The 23,016-nt window shown below is 42.1% G+C and overlaps 1 protein-coding gene across 1 annotated transcript in view; it reads left to right on the top strand.

Moving 5' to 3' along the window:
• Positions 1-19,351, top strand: part of LOC311142962 (ephrin-B1-like) — a 90,880-nt gene extending 71,529 nt beyond the window's left edge. The window contains exons 3-5 of the mRNA XM_084178734.1: positions 9,649-9,741; positions 12,481-12,618; positions 18,879-19,351. Of these exons, the coding sequence (XP_084034860.1) occupies positions 9,649-9,741; positions 12,481-12,618; positions 18,879-19,261 (614 nt within the window). The 3' untranslated portion in view covers positions 19,262-19,351. The remainder of the gene's footprint in view (positions 1-9,648; positions 9,742-12,480; positions 12,619-18,878) is intronic.
• Positions 19,352-23,016: the final 3,665 nt, after the last annotated feature.

Raw genomic sequence — 23,016 nt, 5'->3', positions numbered from 1 at the left:
CTTCCTAATATTGAGTTGCACCCCCTTTTACCCTCAGAACAGCCTCAATTCATCTGGGAATCTGCAAGGTGTCGAAAGCATTCCACAGGGATGCTGGCCCATGTTGTCTCCAATGCTTCCAACAGTTGTGTCAAGTTGGCTGGATGTCCTTTGGGTGGTGGACCATTCTTGATACACACGGGAAACTGTTGAGTGTGAAAAACCCAGCAGCGTTGCAGTTGTTGACACACTCAAACCCGTGCACCTGGCACCTACTACCATACCCCGTTCAAAGGCACTTAAATATTTTGTCTTGCCCATTCACCCTCTGAATGGCACACATACACAATCAATGTCTCCATTGTCTCAAGGCTTAAAAATCCTTCATCTACACTGATTTGAAGTGGATTTAACAAGTGACATCAATAAGGGATAATAGCTTTCACCTGGATTCACCTGGTCAGTCTGTCATGAAAAGACACTCATTGTATGTATATGATGGTGTGTATAGACATTATGGACAGTATATGAATAGAAAAGGTATGTACAGCAGTAGTTATATAGGGTGTGTCTTGTCTAGAATACAGTATATACATATGAATTGTGTAAAACAGTATGTAAACATTATTAAAGTGACCAGTGTTCAATGACTATGTACATAGGGCAGCAGTCTCTAAGGTGCAGGGTTGAGTACAGGGTGGTAGGCGGCTAGTGACAGTGACAAAATTTCAGGGCAGGGTACTGGGTGGAGGCCGGCTAGTGGGGGCTATTTAACAGTCTGATGGCCTGGAGATAGAAGCTGTTTTTCAGGCTCTCGGTCCCAGCTTTGATGCACCTGTACTGTCTCCGCCTCCGCCTACTGTCTATAGAAATTAGTGGAGTCCATTGGTTCAATGAACCTCCTGCCGGGTGGGGGACCGCATTACACTTTTTTGTGTTTCCCATCAGAAACAATTTGTTCAAATATCAAATTACAAACACTCTGCAGCACAGTAGCTGGCGATAAGGAGAAAGGACTCAAATGTTTGAAGAACCCATATATCGGTGGATAATGTGTGTGTGTGTGTGTGTTGAAGTACTGTAGGGGTTTGAGTTAGTACCAAGCAATATAGGTATATGATAAAGCTAAACAAATCTGGATCCTTTTTATGTTTGTATCACCCCTTATGTATACTAAAGATGAACTGCTGTATGTTCACAGGATGTGATGTGGTGAGGCATGGCGCTACCATCATGCTGTATATAGGATGTGGGGGTGAAAAATGTCAGTTGTCCTCATGGAAAAAGAGTTCAGAGAGTATAAAATCCAGCTGGCAGTATACTAAATATCACATCTGCCTATGGTAGGGGGACTGAATGGACACTAAAGCACTTCAGCTCCAGTGTTGGAATGCTGGCAAGCTTCTCTCTTCTGGAAGAAAAGCGATATGTGAGGCTACACCATTCTCGTAATGTGCAATTTCCATCCTTACATTGTGCCAAGATTTCTACAGGAAAATAAAATGAAAAATTATCTAACTTTGTTCCTACACAGTAAATCAAGGATAGTTGAAATCACAGTCTTAAAAAATGGGACTCTACTGGGAGTAATCTTAACCCTTAAGAGAGTGATACGCTCCCTAGTGTTGATAACTATGGTTAATTGGGACGGAGTACATTAACTCCATTAAGAGTAAACAGAGACGGGGAGTTAAATCTATTAAGTTATCCACATATATGGGAGGGGCCTTATTGTCATATTTCCCAGCATGCTCTGTTGCATGTAGATTTTTCTAATTGTTTGTTTCAATATCTGTGTTTTTGCATTTACATGTATCGTTTTTTTTAAATCTTATGCTACACAAAGATAAGAAACGTTCATTTTTCTAAACTAATCCAATCTGTAAGTGGTTGGATTTATAGCAACCGTTAGTTAGTGAGATAGTTGTTCCAGTTTACATGGTGTAGGTCAGGGGTATTCAACTCTTACACTACAAGGTCCGGAGCCTGCTGGTTTTCTGTTCTACCTGATAATGAATTGCACACACCTGATGTCCGAGGTCTAAATAAGTCCCTGATTAGAGGGGAACAATAAAAAATCAGATGGAACTGGCTTCGAGGTCCAGAGTTGAGATTGAAGGGTGTACGTAGTCTTCATGTACTGTATTTTCTTCCCTACTCTGACAGGCATTTTAAATGCAAATTGTGAGTGATGTAAAAGTGCTGGATATCTTCCTGCAAACCACCATAATGTGACACATTAAGAAATATTCAAATAAGGCTTTACACCCTTATATCTCAAAAGAGGTCAACTGAAAGAAAAATTTACTATGCTGTAGTTGATTGTTAACACAGAAAAGTGTAAAATGGCAAGGGAGTTGATAAAAAATGATAGTGAGAAGAGTATAATGGTAATTGAAGTTCAATTTAAGCAACTCTCTGAGAGTTGGATATTTACTCCATTTAGTGTCGTTTTAACAACAACAAAAAAGATCAACACCATTACTAGTGTGGTTTTAACACAAAATGGGGGTGGGACCTTATAAAACCCAAAATAGTGTTACATTAACTCTTATGATTTTACTGTGTAGAGGTTCTTGTGCATACAGTACCTAAATTCTGCCCACTTAAAAAAATCTGAAAATCTGTTGTTTTATTTTTAATTTGAGGGATTTCATTGAAAGTATGCAACATAAAGATAAATATGTGCACAGAAAATAATAGGTTAAATAAACATGTCAACATTACATCCTTCTCTTCAAGTCAAGCTTTCTGTTTGAATTGCTTTCTGAAACTCTTTTGATCCTATTCTATTTGATCCCACTCTACGTGAATTAGTTTGAATAAGAATGAAAAATGACATCCCCTCTCAACCATTGTATTCCTCGTTAATCCCTCTTTTAGTATGACCTTGAGAATAAAGAATCTTTGAAAGCGGTATTCAGCAGTATCAAATGTTTGTTTCCTGAGTTCAGTAGTTTTCCAATGAAACCCTTCTGGTGTCTCTTGAAAGATTGTATATTATCTCTAGTTTCCTTCGAGTGAAATCAGATCCTCCCAGCTTGCAGGAAGATCACGGCAGAGCCTTCCAGACACCGTCTCCTCTGTCATTCTGCGGCACCAGAGTTTTCGGTTTCAGTGAACGGTGGTAGAGAGTGACCCAGAACGAGTCGACTGGGGTCTCTCCAACTCACTATTTCTGTCAGAAACGCTGCCTCCCCAAAGACAAACAATTACCGCGCCTGTGCATCATCTTTAAACATGGGTTACAGCTTTGATCTGTGCTCTGTGTGTAATTACAGTTATGCCCATTAAACTGGGGATTTGGGTCAAACTAGTCATTCACTGGTCCCTGTAAAGCTTAGGCAACCAACCCAATACATGAATGAAGTCACATGGAACTGAATTAAATGTTGACTTTTCAATTTACATCTGACTGCTGTCAGAATGTAAAAACACACATCTGAGGGCTTTTCATTATTGCTACCACGCTGGAGTGTTTACAGAACCCTGTTGTGGAAATATTGAGCACATGTGTCTCCACTCATAACCCACATTTCATTGTCTGTTCAACCACAGGCACCCTCTCAGGTGCCCCCTACGCACCTACACTCACCGGCCAGTTTATTAGGTACACCCATCTAGTACCGGGTCGGACCCCCCCCCCTTGCCTCCAGAACTGCCTGAATTCTTCGGAGCATTCTACAAGGTGTCGGAAATGTTCCACAGGGATTTTAGTCCATGCTGACGCAATGGCGTCACGCATTTGCTGCAGATTAGACGGTGGTACATTCATACTGCGAACAGCCTGTTCCATCTCATCCCAAAGATGCTCGATTGGGTTGAGCTCTGGGGACTGTGGAGGCCACTCAAGTAAACTGAACTCACTGTTATGTTTTTCCACTCCTCAATTGTCCAGTGTTGGTGATTGCGAGCTGATAGGAGTGGAACCGTCTGCTGCAATAGCCCATCCGTGACAAGGATCGAGGAGTTGTGCGTTCCGAGATGCCGTACTGCACACCGCTGTTGTACAGCTCCATTATTTGTCTGTTTATGGCCCTCCTGTTAGCTTGCACAATTCTTGCCATTCTCCTTCGACCTCTCATCAACGAGCTGTTTTCACCCACAGGACTGCCACTGACTGGATGTTTTTTGTTTGTCACACCATTCTCGGTAAACCTTAGACACTGTCGTGCGTGAAAAGCCCAGGAGGACGGCCGTTTCTGAAATACTGGATCCGGCGCGCCTGGCACCGATGATCATACCACGCTCAAAGTCACTTAGGTCACTCGTTTTGCCCATTCTAATGTTCAATTGAACAGTAACTGAATGCCTCAATGCCTGTCTGCCTGCTTTATATAGCAAGCCACGGCCACGTGACTCACTGTCTGTAGACGGGATGGTGTACCTAATAGACTGTCCAGTGAGTGTACATCCACCCTAGCAACCACGGGGACCCTCACGCATCTCCCTTCATTTTTGTCAAAGCCCTGCTTTGGTTCTGATGTCGAGTAGTGAGCCTGTGGTCTCATTCTGATGTGAGGCGGGTAGGCAGGAGACAGTGGTGGCGGCTGGGCTGAGCTCCCCCTCCCTCCTGGTCTGGGACTCTCAGCTCCCATGGTGCAGCTGGCCCCCAGGATTTAAAGGTCGCTCTTAATATCATTGGCGGAGCTGAGTGTGCTGTAATCTCGCAGCAGCGCTGAAATCTCCACTCCAGACCTTCAGCTTAATTTGGCAGCAGGTAGGTCAACTGTGCCTGATCTGATGGGGCAGCCTTGGGACTTAGCCACTCTCCCTTGAATCCCTAAATTCCATTCCTAACCCAAATATTTTGCATCTTATTATCTTACTGACCGTAAACACAGCCCAAACCCAGCTTCTCGCTAAAGATATTGAGTCCAAAATGTTCTCAATATTTCACAAGCGCTTGACTTTGTCAAATTATAATTAAAATCTGCATAACATAACATTTACTTTTCAATACTTTTATATTTTCTTCTATTATGGACAGAGTAGCTAGCTGTCAATGTTTCCAGTGTCCCCTGTGTCTATATGATGTGGGTCAGAGAGTAGCTATGTTCTTGTCTCAGAATGCTGAATCCCACTCCAGTTTCTGTCAGGGTGGCTGCCTGGCACAGTCCTTGGAACACTGTTGTCAGTGCTCATCTGTGAGTTGAGTTTACAACAACCCTTTCTATCCCCCTAAGTCTATCACTCATCAAGGCCTTTTTAAACGTGCTTTTCACTGTTTGCTTTGCTTTGTTTTCTCTTTGCCTTTTTCGTACCATTTGTCCCAAGGTTTTAAAGCGGTGGGTCAGTGAAAGTTCTGTCACCACTGAAACAGATTACGTGTGTTTCTGTCAGACGGGGCAAAGCTCAGACATGTCAGATGGTGTTTTGGGCAAAGATGCCACTAGTCGTTACACTAAGTTACAGGAAAGAATACAGAAGCTGTGGCATTAACATTATGGGCCTGATGCACTGTACACTGGAGAGTTCTGTAATACTGGTAAATCAATATGTAATAAAAGATAATTGATTTATGAACAATGAGTATACTGTCTAGATTTTGCTAATGTATAATTACAGTACAGAGGGTCCTTGTATGTCACATGTTGATTCATGCATGCATAGGTACATGCTATTGCTCAGTGAACACATGTACTGGACTGTGTACAAAGGGCTGTCTACGCATTCTACAGAAGCATGCTACAGAGTACATTAATTCAAAATGAATGCGCATGGTTTTTTGTTTTTGGAGAATGTCTTTGTAATTTGATCTAAGTACAGAGAATAGTAATTTTTGGACAAATCGTGTTTGCTTCTAAACTTGGTGTGTATGTGACGATGTGGTATTGGCTGTACTCAGAGGAACATCCATAACGTCCTACAAACTGAAATGACAGTTACATTTGGAAATACTGTCTGCATTTAGTTTGTCAGCTAAATGAGGACAAACCACAGAGAATGTAAACTGTAAAACAAACTGTTTTGCTCATATCCTCACCCACAATGTCTTACAATGAGTAAATACGACTCCCTTCAGAGTATCCGTGCTGTTGCAGTTGCATACAAGTATGATTGCCTGCTAGACCATGCTTTTTGTCCTCGGAGCAAAGAAAGAAACCATAATCAAGAGGAAACATGTTGGAGTTAATTAGAGGTGCTAAAGGAAGAAACCTAGAATGGCACAAGATTTATTTTACAGTCATGACAGAAGCCTCCCTCAGAGCCACACACTAAAGCATATAGAGCTTATTCTTGGCAAATGAATTATGTGCTAATGCCTGTTGGCTCCCTACCCCCAGTGGTAAGGCTCCAAACAACCATGCTATGATTCAAACAGAAAGGCTCCACTTTCTCAAGGGGATTTTTATAATTGTTAGCTATTTATATTTTGAGCACCGTATAATAACAAAGGGTCCCATCTCAGTCATATAAACATACCTAGAATTGAACAAGTTATAATTCTCAGACCTGGACTATGCACTATTTGATCCACATTCTTTAGAAAGAAACAAACATTTGTCCTGATAATTTGAGGCGGTAAAATACCAATAGTTTAGTATTCTTACATATAACTGACAAAAGGTGTTTTTATCAACTTAAATCATTGATCTATTGGGTAAAAAGGGAACTTTTTGTCGATACAGGCTGTCATAAAAAAAGTGTCCCCAGTCCCTAAACTAATCTGCTGTGTTCAAATCTCAAGATGTCCTCCAGATGTTTTTTGGTACACTACAGTACAGTTGGGGACCAAAAAAGGAACATTTCCCAGTACCCCTCAAACGGAATAGTTTGAGTATTGTCCTTGAATTTTTCTTCTATGACTATTATTTCAGACCTTTACATTGGAATACCTATTTTCCAGACTCAGTTTCATGGAACGAGTGCAGTAGCTTTGTTGAAGTTGAATGATAGAGACCAGTGTTGTTGCAAGGTAAAGATATCTTTCCAACATCTCAGAGCCCCCTGAGTTGTGAAACGTGACCCCCAGTTCCCTTGAAAACAGAAGTCAGTTTCAGCAGCTGTGGAAGAGATGGGACTGCTGATGACCCTGTCCCCACACCCTGCTTCACATCCTGTGTTAAATGATGTTTTCCCAGTTCAAAGGTTGGCCTTGACAGTCCTGGAACCAACTAAGAGTTTCCTCATTGCAGTGACAAACAATTATACAGTGTTTACAACAATAGCAGACAACTGCAATGCATGTTATATGATTCATTTATCCTTTCTCAGTGATGCCATGATTTCCTTTCCTAGAATCTATCTAAGCGTTTCTCTGATGGGCAACAGAGTGGGCTATATTTGGAGTCCATGTTGGATAGAGTTGTCTGTCTGTCTGTCTGTATCTCTGCCCTGCTTCTCCCAGGCACGGTGGCATGCTCACATTGTGCATGACGACTCAGTCGGAGCCTGACACCTCTCCCAGGCCCATGCATCTTAATAGTCGTGACATCATTCAGGGCAGCAGGGCTCTCTCCCACCCACTGCCTCAACCTTCCACTAACAGAGTGTTAAGTACCGTTCTGAACATTTTTAAACGCAATTTGTTCTTGGGGTTAAGTGCTGTAAGCTATTGATTGCTCATGTTTTTCTCACATCCTTTCTCATTTCATGGGTGCTCTAAACCTAATAAGACAAGCCCACATGTTCAATGACAGAATGTTTAAAAAGTCATCTATCAAATGAGGGGTTCTATTTGTGGAATACAAGACATGTATAGGATGTCTGAGACAGTTGGTTTTTGAGAAACATGGTAAGTCTATTTGGTGGTTAATGCAATCAGAAAATACTAATGAATTGTGTCTAGGGTTTTGCTTCTCTTGCTCTATCAAACCATTCAAGGTTAGCTTGTCACTTTTCTTTAAAGCCAACATTAGTTTGCTGGGGCCTTTCTCGACTAACGGAGAAGTCTCATTTGGTAGTAGTAGTAAAAGAGAGTTACAGAAAGTACCCTGCATGATAGAGCATGAAATGTGAATGAGACAGGCATGTAATCTAATCAGCTAAGGTCAAGGCTTGTAGGTAGACGAGGCTAAGTTCCATGTTTAATCCCTGCATCAGCCAATAGTCAATGAGATTGCCTTCTCACTGTACTTCTCAAGCTCCTTACCGTAATGAATCTGTTTCCTTTATAATGTCTATTGATTGGCCATACTGTACAGCTGCCAATATATTCAGGGTCTCATTACTGCATTGCCATCAATATAAGCTCCTTTACGCTTTGCCTGTAAAACAAAATAACTCACATTCTCCTTTTATTCTATCTGGCTACTCCATAAGAATGAATTGCTAATCCAAAATGTTTGTCATGAGCCCAGTTTTGTGTGTGTCGTCTAATTGCATCCTTGAAGAATGAAAAACAGAATGTGGGAAAGAAAGAGGGAAATCAGGTTCACAGGCCTCCCATTCTGTGTTGTTGAGCGGTTGGTGATTTGAGCCAGTGGTGTGGTGGGATACCTCTGCTGGAGCAGCGCCACACGCCCCATTCTCACCGGCCCACCGCCATTGTGCCTGGGCTCCACTGAGAGGGGCTTTGATTCTCCTGGAGAGGGACCTTATTAGTCAAACACTCTCCTACATGGCAGCTCATTCATGACTCTTAATGAGAGGGGAATCTGGACCAGTTAATAAGGAGGCCGTCCCTTTAGTGCCTTGTGAGGGGGAGAATGGAGCAGATTTTCTGGAGGTGAAAATACCCACGGAGCAGATCTGAAAATAATCAAACAGGGCAGGGCAGGGCACCAGCTTTCACTGGCATGGAAACCGCCCCCTCGTATATATGGGCTGAAAGAATTATCGAGAACCTGATCCATATTCACACTCCTTGGTCTTTTCTGTCCCAACTTAGAATAGAGAGTGCCAATTGCGCCCTGTTTCTGTGACTAAAGTCCTTGTGAAGCGGAGCTGACAGGAGCAACACAGGGAGCCAGAGATCCTATTGGCCTCCCATGTCCCCCGGCCTCCTCCACTCCCCTCAGTGGATATTGATTTGAAAGAAAGCCCCTCAGAGATAAGGGCTGCAGGCCATTGTGCCACCCAGTCTCTAATTACAGGGCATGCCGAAAGAGAAAGCTAAGCCCCTGGCATTTGCAGCTTGCCATAATTGCTTCTGGCATAACATGCCTTGCCAAATGTTTGGTACATTTCTTCAGCAAAAAGAAATGAACAAAAACCTCTTTAAGGAGGAGGGGGAGAGAGGGAGGAGGGGGAGGTGGCTAAAAGTGATTATCACATATACCATTTTTGGACTATGCACCGTGCACACCTCCCTCTCTCCACATGTATGATTTCAGCAGTGTTTTGAAAGCCACCACATTCCCTTGGGATCAGATTACTATCACAGCCATGTCTTAGTAGGAGGAGAGACCACTTTTCATCATCCATTTCCTTCCCTGTGTACAGATATAAGCAGCACACACAAAAATAATAGAGCCTTGTTTTTATGTGGTGCTCCAGCTACAGCCTGAGCGGACCTGACCAGTGTGCGGTTTAGAAAATGAACCTGTTGTAAGCAATATATATACAGCTTGGAGTTAAAAAAAGTATTTTCTCAGCACAAGTGGTTAGATGGTATCTTATGAAGCAAATATATATTTCTCATGAATGAACAATCAAGCCGTACATTAATTCTGAGTGGCTGTAATTATTATTTATGTTCCAACGCTGTTTCCTGTCTCATCACAGCCACGTCCAATGGGACCCTGGAGGGTCTAGAGAACAGGGAAGGAGGTGTCTGCAACACCCTCTCCATGAAGATCGTCATGAAAGTGGGCCAGGGTAAGTAAGCGTCTCGATGCGGGCTGGCAGGAATGCCAGAAAAGCAGTAAAAGGCAGTCACAATAGAGCCAGGCAGGATATAACTATGGATGATTGATAATGAAAGCTTTGTATGGGGACTGTCATGACTGCAGTGCAAGAGGAGCGTTTCATGAGCTATTGTTCATAAAGCCAGACACCCCGGGCGTGGGTTTTTACAGTGGGATACTCCACTCCGCTGCTCACAGTGTGTGGCGAGTCGCCCAGTGACTTCATCGCTCATAAAATAAGGGCCTCAGACATCACATTTCACTCCATTCTTTACTTTTCTTTTTTGAGAAGGGAAAGATGAAACAAAGAAAAGCTATTGTGCAAATACAGACAGAGACACACTGAAACACTTTCTCACACATACCAAAAGAACTCACTCACACAATAAGAAAATAAAAGCTGTGGAAAACATTGAGGACATTCCATAGAGCATGCTACAGACTACCTGTTGTCCTGTTACTTAGACTGTCTGTTGGTCTAGCATGAATGAGATTGCTTTGCCTGAAGAGCCCAGGTTTCTCACTGTCACTCTCTTAAATGTAAACTTTGTCTCTCACAGTGTCACAAACTCAAATAAGTGTTGATATTGTTATCCAAATTAGGAAAAGGTTCTACATGGAACCCAAAAGAGTTCTGCTTGGAACCAAAATAGGTTATTTAAAGTGTTCTGCTATGGGGACAGCCAAATAACCCTTTTAGGTTCTAGATAGCACCTTTTTTTCGAAGAGTGTAGCTAGGTCTCTAAAGAGACCTTTGCTTGGCCTGGCGTCATGCTAGGAGTGGCAGGGTCAGTCTTAATCACTGCCCTAGTCCACACATCCAAAACAAACAAACCACAAAGGGAGGGTCTGCCGATAAGAGTCTTATTCTACAGATAGGGGCTGTTACCGTATAGGCTAGGGATTATTTGTATAGCTGACCTTAGATAATAATTATCATAGTTGGCTTGACATTCCTTTTGTCTTTCTCAAGACTTGTTTGCGTAAAGCTGTGTTTAATACACAGGATACCCACTATGTTAGGAGCTAGGAAACAGTAAAAAGATTATAGATGTCATTAACTTTGCTGTCTTGTGTAGGTAGTTACGGTTGGAATTCAACAGTTTATTTCTTTAGGATTTGGAGCAATGACGTTACCGACCCTAGGTCATAGTACATTCATCTGCGTGTTTGCTGAAGGATTGGGTCTTATTTTCAGCCACTGAGTCATAGCAACTCTGTTGCCACAAATATTGTAGACACCGAGAAACGGTTTACAAACAATAAAGTAAGGAGGAAACAGTATCGTCTCTTTGTTTTTATTACACCGACTCATCCAGGGCAACGGTCACTAAAGTATGATTGTAAACAACACACAAAGTAACATGAACAAACATTATATTATTAGAAGAGGATAATACAGTAAGCTATGTACTGTTTTGTTTTAAAAAATTTAACATTCCTATATTTTTCATGGAGAGAACTGCCTTTGTTAACAAAAATGGCAATGATTGGAGACGATCATATTACCAATATCTGGATATGTAACAACAGACTGTGTCAATCTGCTGATGCACTTCCTCATACTGAGTCTCTCTTGTATTACTACACACTGATATTTAATTTATTGATTTGTATATGAACATTGAATTTTATGCAATTATAAGATGACTATTCACCCATGAAATGAGATGGTGTGGCACCGTATGCTGGTTAGTTTAAATGGAGGCTGATGGCTTTGATGGCCTCTCTCTTATCTGCAGCCAAAGCTTTTACAATGTTAGTATAATGAGCAAGAGCAAGGCCTGTGGATGTTTGAAACTCAGCTGAATTGACCACGTTTATATTAATATGGGGTGTGAAATGTCTTTTAGAAAACAAGCTGTCATGTTAAAATGTGTGATATTGTCTTTGGGATGGAGATTCTTTAGTGGTTGTTTACAGACCCATTTGTTGTGCTGCACATTAGAAACCAGCACTCAGCAGTAGCAGACACCACACCACCAACACGTCTGGAACAGTAGTTGTCTTAACTGTAATCAAACAGACAAATTGAGGGTGCAGTTTAGGTTATACATAGCACACTGTAGCAGCAATATGAGCTGGTTTAAAATAATGAATATCAGTAGCTATGCTTTTATAAATACTGTGTTAACAACCAAAGAGACACACAGCATTCCGGTCATAGACCTCCATTAGGGCTCTTAAAAATGCCATTCTAACAATAGAACAATTGGACATTTAGAATATTTTCTACAAACTATTAAAGTAAAATAATTCCAAGATCTCAAAGTTCTCTTGGGAGGAGGGGCAGTAAAACCTCATATGCACACTTCAATGATATTCCAATCAATTAAATCTCCCTTAATGCCAGTGTATCCACTTCTGCATGGCATTGATGGGACTCAGGGGAACCATGAAAAAAGTGACTAATGCATTTTTGGCAGGAGACAAGTTACATTATTTCTTATAGCTTAATTTGGCAAGGTATAGCATATACTGTCATGTATGCCTCACAATTTATATTCGTTGGCTCTAATTATGACATCATGACTTGTCCGTATTTAATATGAAAAGTGTGCCAACGACTACTTTGATGAAATTGGGGTCAAAGGAACTGATAACTATGGCTCCCATTCCAAACTCCATTTCAAATCTTTATTGGAAAATGATACTAAAAGGTTTACACGTTGGAATCTAACTCTGTTGACTTTCTTCATCCAAATTGCAGACCCGAACACAGTTGTACCGGACCCAGTGATAACAGACAAGCCAAGCCAAGAGCATGACAACACTGTGAAGGAGACAACCACCAGCCCAAATAAGAAGAAGGGGGGCAGTGGTGGGGCCGTGGAGCCAGGCAACAAAGGTGAGGATGCTCAGACTTATGGGAAAAGGAATATTTGCCTCAGTATGACCCCTGTTTCCCTGTTTTGTGTTCTAGTCCTCATTATCAGTGTTCAAGATTGGACTGTAACCCTTCAATGCCAAAAGGTCATGGTTTTGCTTCTAATACTGTATCCCACACTTGAAACCTTTGTTAGTGCATTTTCTAAGTACAATGCTTCCCCACGTCCGCCACACACACACACACACACTCTCTCACAGTCCAGAGGAGGCTGGTGGGAGGAGCAATAAATCAAATCGAATCCAACCAAATGTTATTTGTCACATGCGCCGAATACAACACCTTACAGTGAAATGCTTACTTACAAGCCCTTAACCAACAATGCAGTTTTAACAAAAATAAGTGTTAAGTAAAAAATGGATCAGTAAAAAATAAATAATAATAATTTCATAATAATTATTAAAGAGCAGCAGTAAAATAACAGTAGCGAGGCTATATAAAGGAGGTACCGGTACAGAGTCAATGTGGGGGCACAGGTTAGTCGAGGTAATTGAGTTAATATGTAGGTAGAGTTAAAGTGACTATGCATAGATAATAAACAGAGAGTAGCAGCAGTGTAAAAGAGGCAATGCAATGCATAGTCCGGGTAGCCATTTGATTAGCTGTTCAGGAGTCTCATGGCTTGGGGGTAGAAGCTGTTAAGAAGCCTTTTGGACCTAGACTTGGTGCTCCGGAACCGCTTGGTGTGCGGTAGCAGAGAGAACAGTCTATGACTAGGGTGGCTGGAGTCTTTGACAATTATTAGGGCCTTCCTCTGACACCGCCTGGTATAGAGGTCCTGGATGGCAGGAAGCTTGGCCCCAGTGATGTACTGGGCCGTACACACTACCCTCTGTAGTAAATTGCAGTCGGAGGCCGAGCAGTTGCCATAACAGGCAGTGATGCAACCAGTCAGGATGCCCTCAATGGTGCAGCTGAATAACTTTTTGAGGATCTGAGGACCCATGCCAAATCTTTTCAGTCTCTTGAGGAGAAATAGGCTTTGTCGTGCCCTCTTCACGACTGTCTTGGTGTGTTTGGACCATGATAGTTTGTTGGTGATGTGGACACCAAGGAACTTGAAGCTCTCAACCTGCTCCACTACGGTCCTCCTTTTCCTGTAGTCCACAATTATCTCCATTGTCTTGATCACGTTGAGGGAGAGGTTGTTATCCTGGCACCACATGGCCAGGTCTCTGACCTCCTCCCTATAGGCTGTCTCATCGTTGTCGGTGATCAGGCCTACCACTATTGTGTTGTCGGCAAACTTAATGATGGTGTTGGACTCGTGCCTGGCCATGCAGTCATGGGTGAACAGGGAGTACAGGAGGGGACTGAGCACGCACCCCTGAGGGGCCCCCGTGTTGAGGATCAGCGTGGCAGATGTGTTGTTACTTACCCTTATCACATGGGGGCGGCCCGTCAGGAAGTCCAGGATCCAGTTGCAGAGGGAGGTGTTTAGTCCCAGGGTGCGTAGCTTAGTGATGAGCTTTGAGGGCACTATGGTGTTAGGAGGACAAACGTATTGTAAAGACAGGAAACTAATAAATGGAACAGTACCAAACACATCAAACATATGGAAACCACATTTGACCGCTCCATTTATTCCATTCAAGCCATTACAATAAGCCTGTCCTCCTATAGCTCCACCCACCAGCCTCAGTTTCGCACGCATGCACAAACACACACAAAAGTATTATATTTTTCCATTTTGGTTTGAGATACTTTTTAATTATGCTGAGTAGTATTGTGGATAGATAGACACAGTGTTCAAGTGTGGAAATGAAAAATTAAAACCATATCTGCTCGGCTGAGATCTAGCCGCAGATAAGATTATCAGGGACTATTAAATCCATCAGCAGGGTTTCTGCACATTAGATATACAGTGGCTTGTGAAAGTATTCGCCCCCTTGGCATTTTTCCTATTTTTTTTGCCTTACAACCTGGAATTAAAATGGATTTTTTGGGGGTTTGTATCATTTGATTTACACAACATGCCTACCACTTTGAAGATACACATTTTTTTTCTTGTGAAACAAACAAGAAATTAGACAAACAAAACATTGTCCTGCTGGAAGGTGAACCTCCGTCCCAGTCTCAAATCTCTGGAAGATTGAAACAGGTTTCCCTCAAGAATTTCCCTGTATTTAGCGCCATCCATCATTCCTTCAATTCTGACCAGTTTCCCAGTCCCTGCCGATGGAAAAACATCCTCACAGCATGATGCTGCCACCACCATGCTTCACTGTGGGGATGGTATTCTCGGGGTGATGAGAGGTGTTTGGTTTGCGCCAGACATAGCGTTTTCCTTGATGGACAAAAAGCTGTGTTTGCTTATTTCTTTCTTTAAGCAATGGCTTTTTTCTGGCCACTCTTCCGTAAAGCCTAGCTCTGTGGAGTGTACGGCTTAAAGTGGTCCTATGGACAGATACTCCAATCTCCGCTGTGGAGCTTTGCAGCTCCTTCAGGGTTATCTTTGGTCTCTTTGTTGCCTCTCTGATTAATGCCCTCCTTGCCTGGTCCGTGAGTTTTGGTGGGCGGCCCTCTCTTGGCAGGTTTGTTGTGGTGCCATATGGTGCTCCGTATGATGTTCAAAGTTTCGTATATTTTTTTACAACCCAACCCTGATCTGTACTTCTCCACAACTTTGTCCCTGACCTGTTTGGAGAGCTCCATGGTCTTCACGGTGCCACTTGCTTGGTGGTGCCCCTTGCTTAGTGGTGTTGCAGACTCTGGGGCCTTTCAGAACAGGTGTATATATACTGAGATCATGTGACAGATCATGTGACACTTAGATTGCACACAGGTGGACTTTATTTAACTAATTATGTGACTTCTGAAGGTAATTGGTTATACCATATCTTATTTAGGGTCTTCATAGCAAAGGGGGTGAATACATATGCACGCACCACTTTTCCATTATTTATTTTTTATTAAAGAGAATTACAAGTAATTTTTTTCACTTCACCAATTTGGACTATTTTGTGTATGTCTATTACATGAAATCCAAATAAAAATCCATTTAAATTACAGGTTGTAATGCAACAAAATAGGGAAAACGCCAAGGGGGATGAATACTTTTGCAAGGCACTGTATCCATTTGTATTTGTTTTGCTATGGTTTCAGTCACCAGAACAGTATTTTTTCACAGGGAGGCAGAAAATGCTGAAGTTTACATAGGTTTAGAAAGTGATTTGGGCCCTAGAGTTCTGGCTCTGCTGCAGGACAAATAAAATGGCCTTCCCTCTCATCCTGGAAAGCTGCCAGGTCTCACATAGTAGGGTTTTCTTTCAATGTGAAGGTTTGGCAGTCATCTTTCTTGAGAGCTTTTATCAAGCTGCTTCTTCTGCCAATCATTCAATCGATGGAAAGATACAATGTTGTTTTGCCTCTGTAATACAAAGAGGTAATACCTCTTTTTAATTTGTATGCACATTTTTTCCTGAGGTCTTTGGAAGCAGAAAAGGTGTGAGGAAAGCACATTATAATAACACGTACAGTCATTCATGCTCAGCATCTAAATTAAACTGGGTAGAGAGATAGCCAGAATAGATTTCTATAAATTATTCAGAACATTCTGAAGTGTTGGCATGGGTCTACAGTTAGGTGCAAATGTGAAAATTAGTTCACCCAGAAGTCATTTGAATAATTCTAGTGTTTCAGAATCGTTCAGGTGATCTTGAGGAAAGCTAATGTTCTGTGTCACGATAACGTCCTCTCACTCATTAACCGACAGGAAGTCTTGACTTCATTAATATGAGCGAGAACAAACTAGTCTTTTTTCACACATACAGTGAGGGGAAAAAAGTATTTGATCCCCTGCTGATTTTGTACGTTTGCCCACTGACAAAGACATGATCAGTCTATAATTTTAATGGTAGGTTTATTTGAACAGTGAGAGACAGAATAACAACAAAAAAATCCAGAAAAACGCATGTCAAAAATGTTATAAATTGATTTGCATTTTAATGAGGGAAATAAGTATTTGACCCCTCTGCAAAACATGACTTAGTACTTGGTGGCAAAACCCTTGTTGACAATCACAGAGGTCAGACGTTTCTTGAAGTTGGCCACCAGGTTTGCACACATCTCAGGAGGGATTTTGTTCCACTCCTCTTTGCAGATTTCGAGGCTGACGTTTGGCAACTCGAACCTTCAGCTCCCTCCACAGATTTTCAATGGGATTAAGGTCTGGAGACTGGCTAGGCCACTCCAGTACCTTGTGCTTCTTCTTGAGCCACTCCTTTGTTGCCTTGGCCGTGTGTTTTGGGTCATTGTCATGCTGGAATACCCATCCACGACCCATTTTCAATGTCCTGGCTGAGGGAAGAGATTTGACGGTACATGGCCCCGTCCATCGTCCCTTTGATGCGGTGAATTTGTCCTATCCCCTTAGCAGAAAAACACCCCCAAAGCATAATGTTTCCACCTCCATGCTTGACGGTGGGGATGGTGTTCTTGGGGTCATAGGCAGCATTCCTCCTCCTCCAAACACGGCGAGTTGAGTTGATGCCAAAGAGCTCCATTTTGGTCTCATCTGACCACAACACTTTCACCCAGTTCTCCTCTGAATCATTCAGATGTTCATTGGCAAACTTCAGACGGCCCTGTATATGTGCTTTCTTGAGCAGGGGGACCTTGCGGGCGCTGCAGGATTTCAGTCCTTCACGGCGTAATGTGTTACCAATTGTTTTCTTGGTGACTATGGTCCCAGCTGCCTTGAGATCATTGACAAGATCCTCCCGTGTAGTTCTGGGCTGATTCCTCACCGTTCTCATGATCATTGCAACTCCACGAGGTGAGATCTTGCATGGAGCCCTAGGCCGAGGGAGATTGACAGTACTTTTGTGTTTCTTCCATTTGCGAATAATCGCACCAACTATAGTCACCTTCTCACCTAGCTGCTTGGCGATGGTCTTGTAGCCCATTCCAGCCTTGTGTAGGTCTACAATCTTGTTCCTGAGATCCTTGAAGCACTCTTTGGTCTTGGCCATGGTGGAGAGTTTGGAATCTGATTGATTGATTGCTTCTGTGGACAGGTGTCTTTTATACAGGTAACAAGCTGAGATTAGGAGCACTCCCTTTAAGAGTGTGCTCCTAATCTCAGCTCGTTACCTGTATAAAAGACACCTGGGAGCCAGAAATCTTTCTGATTGAGAGGGGGTCAAATACTTATTTCCCTCATTAAAATGCAAATCAATTTATATCATTTTTGACATGCGTTTTTCTGGATTTTGTTGTTGTTATTCTGTCTCTCACTGTTCAAATAAACCTACCATTAAAATTATAGACTGATCATTTCTTTGTCAGTGGGCAAACGTACAAAATCAGCAGGGGATCAAATACTTTTTTCCCTCACTGTATTCTTGACAAGCTGGAAAATAAAAGGGACTGACAGACACTGATCAGCTCCATTGCCTTCAACACACATTGGGCTCTATGGTCTCATGTAAGATCAATAGTCAACTGTTTTCCATTTGTCAACTTTGAAATGGGTTTTTGTTCCCCTTTCATCAGGGTCATCTTACCCTGCAAAATGAAAGAAAATAATAATAAGAGCTGAGAATAATTCCTGTGGTGATTTGGTAATATTAGGGGTCACTGTGGAATCCATTCCTCTACCCCCAGTGTAAACGCAGCTAGCAGCCTCTGGTTTGACAATGCAGCAGCAGCAATGGGCAGGCAGTCAGATAGCGGTGGAAGCTGTGCTCCCAGGCAGGCAGCGCTGGGATGCAGTGGATTATACATAGTGAAGGGAGGGAGGCTTCAGGACCACACAGGAAATAGGCATGCCACTCTAATTGGACTCAGTTCTCATCCTCTGTGTCTAATAAGGGACTGGTGTTGTTTTCTTTTCCCTCACAGCCAGTTATATACGTTTAAACAGTTTCTCTTCCTTTACCCCCTCATGTGGAGTTTAAACATATGGCTAAACATACACAGTTTAATCTGCCCCTCGCTCTCAGGATGCATGCCAAGAAGAAATTAGCTATCATCTGTGGAAAACTGACACCCCCACACGCTCACAAAGGCCACACAGTCAGGAAGCCCCTAGCTACTCAGTCAATTCAGAAGAATAATGGAAGGAGCCTTTTTCTCATTGAGAACCCATTTGCACCCTCGCAGGGTTCAACCTCTATCCTGATCAGCAACAGTACAGCTTTATCTGACTTGGCTGCCAAGCAGACCACCGCTCGTTCATTCCCTGCTGTTAACTGATTCCTTTATTTTTCCATCCACAGACACCATGAACCAGGACAACAAGTCCAACTCAGCAGAGGGTATTTTTGCCTCCAAGCCAGCGCTGTTTGCTGCCATCGGGGCGGGATGCGTCATCTTCTTGCTGATCATCATCATCCTCATCGTCCTGCTGATCAAGCTGAGGAAGAGGAACCGCAAGCACACCCAGCAGCGGACCACCGCTCTGTCACTCAGCACGCTGGCCAGCCCCAAGTGCTCTGGGAACGCTGGCTCGGAACCCAGTGACATCATCATCCCGCTACGGACTACAGAAAACAACTACTGCCCCCATTACGAGAAGGTGAGCGGGGACTACGGCCATCCAGTTTATATAGTCCAGGAGATGCCCCCGCAAAGCCCAGCCAACATCTACTACAAGGTCTAAGGCAAAGACTATCTTTAGGATGTTTGCTTGTAGGGGAAAATTCTGGCCTACCTTTTACTACCTTGTCCATCTGATGTTCAAAAACACTTTTGATGTTCATGGACACGGTAGTTGAATAATTTTGTATGTTTCCGGATAGGCCAGGTTTGTGTCGTCTTCTTCTCTTCCTGCTTCTTGCTAGAAATTTGACATTTGAATTTTGCTATACTGTGTGTCTGAGAGGACTGTAAGATGGTCAAGCCTATGGAGTAGAGAAGCCTTTGCATTGACAATGGAGACTAGTTGCAAACAGGGTATACTACACAAACAAAGGACCCTGCAATAGGGCTGTCACTCATGGGCTCCATTCCTGTAATGAAGCCTCCATGGTTTGCTCAGAGACAGAAAAAGGCACAGTGTGATGATATAGCATAACACACTTCCCTTTCACAAAATGTTTTACCTGCACTATTCTTTTCTATGAGTCACCTACAGCAGCTCCCTTTTCACCAATGCCTGCTCCTTCAACGTTGTGTTTCTTTTCTACTGAATGTCTAGATACTATATTATGGTAAATATTAATATTTTTCATGTCCTTTACTGATACTTTGCCACATGTAGGGGGATCTGTGTCGTTCATGGCTATTTTGAGGTTGTCCACTCTTTCTCTTATATATATATAAAAAATACTTACATTTATCAATCTCGGTGACATAATTGTGTTAAATAAGTATCTCCTCTTCTACTTCTCTAAGCGTGTCTGAACAGGCAAAGTCAGGTATGCAACTGTGGGGGGGGGGGGGGACGAGCAACGAACTTGCCTCACCCTGGATATAAATTAATGAAAGACAAATAGCTCATACTCTATCATGGTGAGAGGCCGTCATGACTGAAATCAATTTAAAGAAAACATAAAGGTTGTTTCAAATTGACAGGTCACTTCTGTGTCTGAACAGCCTCGAGGCTTTTCACTCTTCTTAAATTAGACCTGAGTTTTCCCTTCAGTGAAAAAGAATAACAAGATCAAATTTGTATGAGCAGAAAAAAGTGTGGGCGCAATTAAGATGTTATCAAACCTTTCGCTCCCACCTAAAGGTCATGCTCTCAGAAGAATTGGATGGCTTCGGAGGGAATGATTTGTGTTCAACGAATGGTTTGACATTTGTAGTGTTAGTTCTGCACCGGAGACAATGGAATAGATAGGGATGTTGCTAAGGATCATTTTATTGTTTGCCACATTCACTTTTGAGTCTGAATTCATTCATAGTCACATACTGTAGACATGGTGCCTGGATCAGTCATGTGCTCAGAATGAGAAGTGAGTGCAGGTAATGTCAATCATGTGTGTTGTGCATCTCCATAAAAGCTAGTTTCAGGAGAATAAATGATAATGGCAAGAGTTTGGCTCCAGTCCCTATTCTCCTCAGCTGTGTGATGATGGGAAAACCAAACCTTTCAAAATCACTTAGGCACAGAGTATACACTTAAAGTAACTGATGATTCGACATTACAAATTGTTGTACAAACGTAATTGCAATACAGTGAATACATGAAAAGGCTTTTTTAATTCCTTAAGAGTTTTACCATTGTTACCACCGCAACGGGGTAGCGCTTAAATATCTCTGGTGTCTTCAGGAGGACGACTAATGACTTACAATTCCTATCACATGGCAACCTCAAAGAACAGGGAAGATTACACCAGTACCAAATAGTTTTCAACATGAATCTTTACACATACAGTATTTTCTGTTTCAATATCTTATCTCCATGTTCTGAAGTTGGTCCCATTGTTTAGTCGTGTGTTTATTTTGAAAGAAGATAGATACTGTCATGTATTTACAGTAGAGGTTACTCTGGCATATTTTTCATGTTGATAACATTGAGATTATTTTAAATTATTAAGAAGTTTAGCAGCAAGAGCAGGACATGTGCCACCAGTTTGTTTGCATTGTTTCATATAAGAGAGAGCAGATTCACTGTCATTTAGACGGGTGTGACTGTAGACCAGCGGAGGCTGCTGAGGGGAGGACAGCTCATAATAATGGCTGGAAGGGAGCAAATGGAATGGCATCAAACACATGGAAACCATGTGTATTTGATACCATTCCACTATCCCGCTCCAGCCATTACCACGAGCCTGTCCTCCCCAATTAAGGTGCCACCAACCTCCTGTGCTGTAGACAGACATATTTGTTTGCTTTGAGGGCTGTATAACAAAAACATATTTTTTCCCCAGTCTGAATTTATGTTGATACATTCACATTTGTTTGGCTTAAAAAGGGCCTAGAAAAAATGTACGATTGCCTTCCCAGTGTCTTGTACATTGTCACATACATTGCAAAAATATATGTCTACAACATATGCAAAAATGACTGTAACCATGATTTGGCATTACATTAAAAAAAAAATATTTTGTACAATACTGTAGCTACGTTTTATCGAGGGCGCAACTCAATAAGTGTTGAAAAAATAAACCTCAAATGAAGTCAGTGAAAAACAGAATACAAATTCTTTAGATATTGAACAAACATTGTGTTATTGTTGTGTGTGGTTTGTCATTGGGTAAAGGTATTGTTGAATACACAAAGATAATCTTCACAATGTTGAAGGATAATGTCTCCACCACTGTATGGTCTTCAATTAACACTAGCACAACACCCTGTGGTCCTAGAAGTGACATCCCTTTACTGCTTGTTTATTATTGTTTGGTTAGTTCAGTGGCCTAAGATAATGTAAATATGTGAAAAAATGCAATTTAAAAGTTACATTTAATAGAGCCCCATTTATGAACGTATAATTCTTTTTTTTTAATGCAGAATTTTGTAAATAGGTGTCTTTTTGGAAATACATTTTGTATAAATCTTGATTTTTTTTTATAGACAATAATAGATGACACAAATCTCTTAGAGCCGGTGTTTAAGTACCAGGCATTGCAAGGAGAGTAGAAAATCGTATCATGGTTGACTACATACATTCAGCATTAGAGATTCCCCCCTCCCCTCAGTTTCATTCTAGCTGTCCCAGACTGTTTGTTTGTGGGTGCTGGATTGGGAACCTAGAGAAGAGCTAGACACTACTATACAGTGGGGGAAAAAAGTATTTAGTCAGCCACCAATTGTGCAAGTTCTCCCACTTAAAAAGATGAGAGAGGCCTGTCATTTTCATCATAGGTACACGTCAACTATGACAGACAAAATGGGATTTTTTTTCTCCAGAAAATCACATTGTAGGATTTTTTATGAATTTATTTGCAAATTATGGTGGAAAATAAGTATTTGGTCACCTACAAACAAGCAAGATTTCTGGCTCTCACAGACCTGTAACTTCTTCTTTAAGAGGCTCCTCTGTCCTCCACTCGTTACCTGTATTAATGGCACCTGTTTGAACTTGTTATCAGTATAAAAGACACCTGTCCACAACCTCAAACAGTCACACTCCAAACTCCACTATGGCCAAGACCAAAGAGCTGTCAAAGGACACCAGAAACAAAATTGTAGACCTGCACCAGGCTGGGAAGACTGAATCTGCAATAGGTAAGCAGCTTGGTTTGAAGAAATCAACTGTGGGAGCAATTATTAGGAAATGGAAGACATACAAGACCACTGATAATCTCCCTCGATCTGGGGCTCCACGCAAGATCTCACCCTGTGGGGTCAAAATGATCACAAGAACGGTGAGCAAAAATCCCAGAACCACACGGGGGGACCTAGTGAATGACCTGCAGAGAGCTGGGACCAAAGTAACAAAGCCTACCATCAGTAACACACTACGCCGCC

This window comes from Coregonus lavaretus (assembly GCF_964263955.1).
Source record: "Coregonus lavaretus genome assembly, chromosome: 15".
Lineage (NCBI taxonomy): Eukaryota > Metazoa > Chordata > Actinopteri > Salmoniformes > Salmonidae > Coregonus > Coregonus lavaretus.
Note: the sequence above shows the minus strand (reverse complement) of the source record. Positions and strands in the feature narration are given on the sequence as shown.